Raw genomic sequence first — 6,473 nt, forward strand, 5'->3', positions numbered from 1 at the left:
AAGCACCCCTGCTGCCATTTTGAAGTGCAGGGACACTGATGCACAAGACATGGGAGGCTGCTGGAATATAGTAATTACCATGCTAATTGAGTCTGCTCTGAAGCGCTGTAATTATAGCCTCCACACTCATGTACAGGCATCAAGTATGTCTTAAGATTTTCCCAGGAGTTATAGCTATCTGTAATGAAAAGCCAAGAAAATGCTCTACCTGTTTATAAGAATCTCTTTCACTGATTTAAGTTTTATGTAAATGAGTCCCAATCAGAAGAGTTCAGTAAGCCTTGCCTGCCAGCTTCATCATTTCCCATATATTAATTCTCTCTCGTGTGCCGGGCTTTACACTTCTGAGCTATTCTGGGAGGGTGAAATTCCTCTCTAACATCCTAGCAAGCTCAAAAATTTAATGTTCTCCTGTTAAGCCCTGTACTTACTGAGTGTTTCTTTGTTTCATTTAAATGCAGCAAAAGCTTTTGAGGTCTTATTTGTAGCTGTATTGACATTATTCAAAACTGAGGGCCAAACCAGAGGTTTTTTCTCCATCTCTGACTTAAACATGTTGAACAAGATTTTCAGGTTGGTTTTGGATGCATAACTTTGTCTCAGATTGGGCCCTAAAAGTGGAGATATCCAGATCTGTTTTTTAGTCTTCAGTCAGCTGCTTACTCTTACAGATCTGTTTGCTAGAAAGTCAGTGGATTAAAATAGTTCGTAATACATCACAGCTCTTTCACTTAAACGGACAAAGGGAATTGTGGATCTTCCAATAATATGGAATCTTGGAGCAGTGCTGTCAGGCTCCCAGAACACCAAGTCATCTTTTAATTCCCAAATTAATAGACTTCAATTTAAATACACCAGTTGGTATCAATGCTTGTTTAGATGCTTTTAACTGATTCAAATGAAATCTTTTTCTTCTTTACTGGCCCCCTTCCAAAATAGACTTCAGATCAGTTACTGTCTGATTAATGGAGACCAATGAGCCCTAAGTGACATAAAACACTTATCACTTGGCTTCAGAAAAAAGAAGACTGCATGAGCAGTCAAAGTTGATGCCTTTACTTTGAAAGGCATTTTTGGAATGTTAAAGTTAACAGATATATTTTTAAATGCTAATATTTTGCTGTTTCATTTAAATATAATTCTTGTCCTTCATTAGGGCTGACCAGGGTCGCCTTCTCGACTATGTTGTGCAATGGGGAAACCTCACTGAAGGAAAGATCAGGCTTTATCTGGGAGAGATTCTGGAAGCTATACAGTATCTTCACAACTGCAGAATAGCACACCTGGACCTAAAGGTGAGGCATGAATGTGACACCCTTGGAGTATTATCACAACAGATTGTCATAATTGAAATGCCAGCTTGCACTTCAGTACATGTCATGGTCTTTGTAAAAGCGCCAAGAAGTGGCATCCTGGAGCTATGAAGTGCTCCATCTAAGGCTATAAGAAGGGTGTGAACATTGTGCTTCTGATGACTTCTATTCCCTCAGCTGAAAGTTTGAACTTCTTTTGCTGCTTCTTCCTTAGCTTTCTGGTTATTCATCGTCTCTCTCCTTTGTAAATAATAGTTGGAGTTTTTTGGTAGGTTTTTTTTCACCTGGTATGGCATGTGGTGTAGTCCCAGTCCCCCTGTCCTACCCTCCCTTTATCCCAAAGAGGAATTTGCTGAGGGGATTCATATTTAAAAGATGAGGTTCTGTTGCAAAAACAGCATTCAGGAGCTGCCAAAATCTCATCTGCGGCACTTGTTCTTCCAAAACCTGTTCTTGGCCTTTCTTCCCTTACCTCCCCAACTTGGGAAAGTAGAAATCTGGTGCTGAGACCCTCCTCTGAGCAGATATAGCCTGTTTGACCATAAGGATCCTTGGACTTGGTTCTCAAGGTGGGCAAAGGGCAAAAGAAAAACAGCCCTCTTCCCACCCACCACCATCTGCCCCGAATTTCATCTGATCAGTGTGGGAGGGGCAGGAAACTGACTGGATTCCTGTATTGTGTGGAGTTCCAAATTAAAGCCCTCTGGGCCCAAGTAGGATGCACTTCCTAAATGAGGGCCAGTACTGAGGCATCTTTGCAAAAGCCCATACCAAGTAAGTAATGTCCTTATTTTGTTAATAAGAAAAAGTTAGCCCAACACTTCAGATCTAGAAACACAACAGGATTTCATTTTTCCTCCCTACCAGGCATTCGAAAGCATTCCAGTGGGCTGCCACAGTTTTCACCATGTAGTTTGAAAGGACAGATGTAAAACTGGACTTAAAGCAAATGCCTGCCTACATAGCATAATAGAAAACAGTAGCTTTGAGGCAATCCCAGTCTTGAGAAATGTGCTGCATGTTTTGTCTTGAGGCAAACTGCCATTCAATATTCTGTATGTAGCACTGGCCAAAGTGTTAGGCCTTCCGTCTGAAGGCCCCAGTGTTGCAGAATGGTTATGAACTTGTGGAGTGTTGTAGAATGGGTGTGAACTTTTCCAGTCATATCTGGCAAGACTGTTTCCTGTGTCTGTTACAGTACCAGCAACTAAAACATGGTTATCGCACATTGCAGTTGGCAGGATTCTGCAGACAGTTAAAGGTTCTTAGGAAGTTGCAAGGGTGTGATAGAGCTGCTTTGGAGCTTTGTGGAATTAACCACAGTAATGCCCCAACCCATTCCCGCCCCCTGCCCCCCCCCCAAGTGCATAGCTTGTCAGTGTTTATTGTGCCCTTAAATTGGCAATGCTGATTGGGAAACTGGACCATATTTACTCAAATCCAAGACAAGTGGTTGTTTGGGGTTTTTTTACCCAATCAACATGGGTGAAGGCCTTGGAAAGCCATGTCTTAGATTTGGGTATCAGCTTGGGGCAGATGGCTGCTCAGCTCTGGCCTCAGCTCCAGGCTCAGGGCCAAAGCTGACCCACTGCCACCTCCCTAGGCCGGGGCTGGCTCATGCAGTGGGGAGGTCAGGGGAAAGAGGTAAGTGGTTGGGAGACAGAACATGGGAGGGGCAGGTGGCATAGGGGCAGGCACAGGTGGAGCAAGGAAAGGCAGGCACTGGGACAGATGCTAAGGGGGGTGGGTTTGGTAAGGGGGAGGCGGGAGGGCAGACACAGGTATGGAGGACAGTAGGTTGGGCAAGCAGGAGCAAGTTAGAGAGACAAGGGTCTGGCATTCCCTTTCCACTTTCATTGCTGCTTTCCCTGCCAGAGCAGTGGGGGGACCAAATTGAAGATGATCCTCCAATAACGATTCTATATGTGGAAAATTTTAATAGATGTTTAGAATCTGATTAGTCAGGTCATCTTAAATTTGAAGTCCTCTTGGATTCAGGTAAATACAGTAATACTGCAGCATTTAAATGTTTGCTAGACTGGCTTGAAAAACATATTAAAATTTCCTTTTTATTTTCTAGCCTGAAAATGTTTTGGTGGATCAGAGTTCTGCTAAGCCAACAATAAAATTGGCTGACTTTGGAGATGCAGTCCAGCTCGGTACCACCTATTATATCCACCAGTTACTTGGAAACCCAGAGTTTACAGCTCCTGAAATTATCCTTGGAAATCCTGTCTCCCTCACCTCAGATGTTTGGAGTGTTGGAGTGCTCACGTATGTCCTTCTTAGCGGCGTGTCTCCTTTCTTGGATGAAAGCATAGAGGAAACTTGCCTGAATATTTGCCGCCTAGACTTTAGTTTCCCAGATGACTACTTCAAAGGAGTTAGCCAGAAGGCCAAAGATTTTGTATGTTTCCTACTTCAGGATGACCCAGTGAAGCGTCCATCTGCAGCCCTGGCTCTCCAGGAGCCATGGCTGCAGCTGGGGAATAGCAAAAGTGTTGACAGCATTGATACATCCAGACTGACTTCATTCATCGAGCGGCGAAAACACCAGAATGATGTTCGACCCATCCGTAGCATTAAAAATTTCTTACAGAGCAGGCTCTTGCCAAGAGTTTGACCTACCTTGAAATTCTCTCTCATTCTCTTTCACGTGCCAATCAGACTGGAGATAAAACTTTCTTGCCAATCAGCTGATGACTTAAATTTTGAAAAGAAAAACAAACAGAGCCAATCAGCTGCTAGAATGTTTGTGTGAAAAATGCATTCCAAGTAAGCCTGCACATAGTAGTACTTGGGACTAGCAATGCAGACTAGGCTGGGGTAGAGAACTATAAGCATTGTACTCTGCAAAAGGCAGTCAAGAACATGACAGTAACAGTAACAGTATTTTATTCAGGTTTCTGCAAAAAAAAAAAATACTTTTTTAATAAATGAACAAGAGTAGAATTTTGCAAATGAGTTTAACTGATGTTTTCAAGGTTTATTCAAGTAAAACATGCCTATGTTTAAAGCACTGGTATTAACAAACAAACCAAGGACACTTACGACAAAATACATCTGGAGAGGACTCGTCAGAATGGGTGCCTGTTGATGTGGCTTCCATTTATGAAATCTGGTTTCCACTTGGTCCTAGAACTTTCCAGTTGCCTCGCCTGGACGTATCCCACATAGCAGTGCACTGCGATTGGACTCTGCTTTTAAGTGCATCCAACCTCAAAATTTTTGCATACAAATAGAATGAATTGTTTTGCTCTGATAAAATGTAGGCCTTACTTGTACATAGACTGTTATCTGCCTTTGCTTTGTAATTTTTTTCTCCCTCTCTCCCTTCTACTTCCTCCCTAAATGGTGGTATGCCACTGTGCGGGTCTTCAGTAAGGGTCAGCTCTTGCTGTCCTATTAGAAAAGGACTTCAGGTTGGTGCCCAGCCTGCCAATCTGATTGTTGAACAGTACACAGCAGGATGAAAATACTGTAAATGTACTCATTTGGGATTTTGTTTTATTTCATATCATGTGCAATGTTGTGGCTTTAACATTTTATGCAACTATTTATGATGACCTCTGTTGTAACTGTAATAAATATATAGAAAAAGCACATAGTATGGTGAGCTTTATGGTTTTGTTTGCGTGTTTTGGGGTTTATGGGTGGGTGGGGAAAAGGAATGTTATATCCCATTGTCATTATTAGTTTAGTACGGGATCTAGCATAGAGCTTAGAGAGAGCCTAGTGAGTTTTAAGGAATGTCTTTAAAAAAAAAAAAAAAAACTATCCCAAATCACAAACTGGATAAGAAATAGGATAACATTTTTAAATGTATTATATTATTCAAATGCCAAAGTGTTACTTTCCCAAAAGCAGTCTCAGTATTTGCTACTTTTTAGAATTTTGAAATCTGTGTCTGCTTCTTTATGTACAAGAATAAAATGGATTTTGTGCTCTTTGGTGAAGAAATATCTTTGAGCAGTTGGTGGTTATAAGGCTAGAACTTGACACAACAGATGTAACTGTCTTACATATCTGTTTGTAAGACTGAGGTAATACTAACGTGAAGTATTGAAAAAGAAAAAAAGACAGTTTTCTGTGCATCAATTCATATGGACATGTTGTCATCTATGTTTCTTTGTGTGAAATGCCATGTTTTACTAAGGAAAATGAGCCTAAATCACATGCTAATTAGATAAATGGGTCTTAAGCCATAAGCTGGCTTTGGTTAGTTTTAAGATTTGCCACTTCCACTATATTCTATTTATTCCTTTAACATTTGGGTTTTTTTGTTTGATTTTGTAAAGTTGTATAGAAACTTTTTAAGACAATTGAAATCAAAACTGGATGTGTATCCTTACCAGCCTCATACCATTTTTGTTTTGTGTATTATTTTCCTTTATTATTTTGGTTAAATTTTTACTTTTATTTTGCATGTATATTTCTTTGTACAGTGATGTTATGTGTTTACACAGTATGATGTGATGTAAATATTTTATTTTGCCATCACTTATTTTGAAAAAAAAATTAAACATATTTGACATATTTGTCTAATCTCTCTTGTTTTAAGGCATAGCAATCTAGGGCTTGTTGTACTCAAGTGGAGCCCTGTGACAAACAAGGGTTTCTACTAAAATTAAATTTGCCACCCACTGTAGTTACTGAGGTTTTTTGTAGCACCCCAGTTTTGACGGACTGTTTGAGCACGTGACTAACTTAGAAGTCTTAGTCTACTCGAAATCCGGGACTATACAGCATTTATAGCAAGCCATTTATTTATCAAGAGATGAAAGGAGCCCACTAAATTACATAAAGGGTATTGCTGCAGTTACACTCCTGCTGTACTGAAAGAGTTATTTTCTTCCATGGAAGGCTTTGCTATAACAACTGATATAACAGTTTTGCCCTGAGAATGTAATTTGCAATTCAAAGAGTAAGTTAAAGGTCAGTAACTCAACATGTGACATTCATGTCAGTGAGTGTATTGAACTCCTGATTTTCAGGGTTGTCTAGTATCCACTATAGAAGTTATTTCCCTTGTTACCTCCCTTCATCCACTTCCCCCCCTCCACCCCCAGCAAAAAAAATTACCATGGAAATCTTAGCAATCAACGTACAGAATGTTCACTGTATTTGACCTTGGAAGGACCAGCAGCCTGTTAGGAAAAT

The 6,473-nt window shown here is 40.5% G+C and overlaps 1 protein-coding gene across 4 annotated transcripts in view; it reads left to right on the top strand.

Moving 5' to 3' along the window:
* Window positions 1-5,849, top strand: part of TRIO (trio Rho guanine nucleotide exchange factor) — a 394,215-nt gene extending 388,366 nt beyond the window's left edge. For 3 of the 4 annotated variants that reach the window (XM_090049848.1, XM_090049849.1, XM_090049850.1), the window contains 2 exons: window positions 1,157-1,295; window positions 3,394-5,849. In XM_090049848.1, the coding sequence (XP_089905974.1) occupies window positions 1,157-1,295; window positions 3,394-3,936 (682 nt within the window). In that variant the 3' untranslated portion in view covers window positions 3,937-5,849. Of the gene's footprint in view, window positions 1-461; window positions 574-1,156; window positions 1,296-3,393 lie in introns of those variants that run through there. The other variant, XR_016442705.1, reaches the window with a different exon arrangement.
* The last annotated feature ends 624 nt before the right edge of the window (window positions 5,850-6,473 follow it).

Source organism: Crocodylus siamensis, chromosome 5 (assembly GCF_052110815.1).
Source record: "Crocodylus siamensis isolate JL-2025a chromosome 5, ASM5211081v1, whole genome shotgun sequence".
Classification (NCBI taxonomy): Eukaryota; Metazoa; Chordata; order Crocodylia; family Crocodylidae; genus Crocodylus; species Crocodylus siamensis.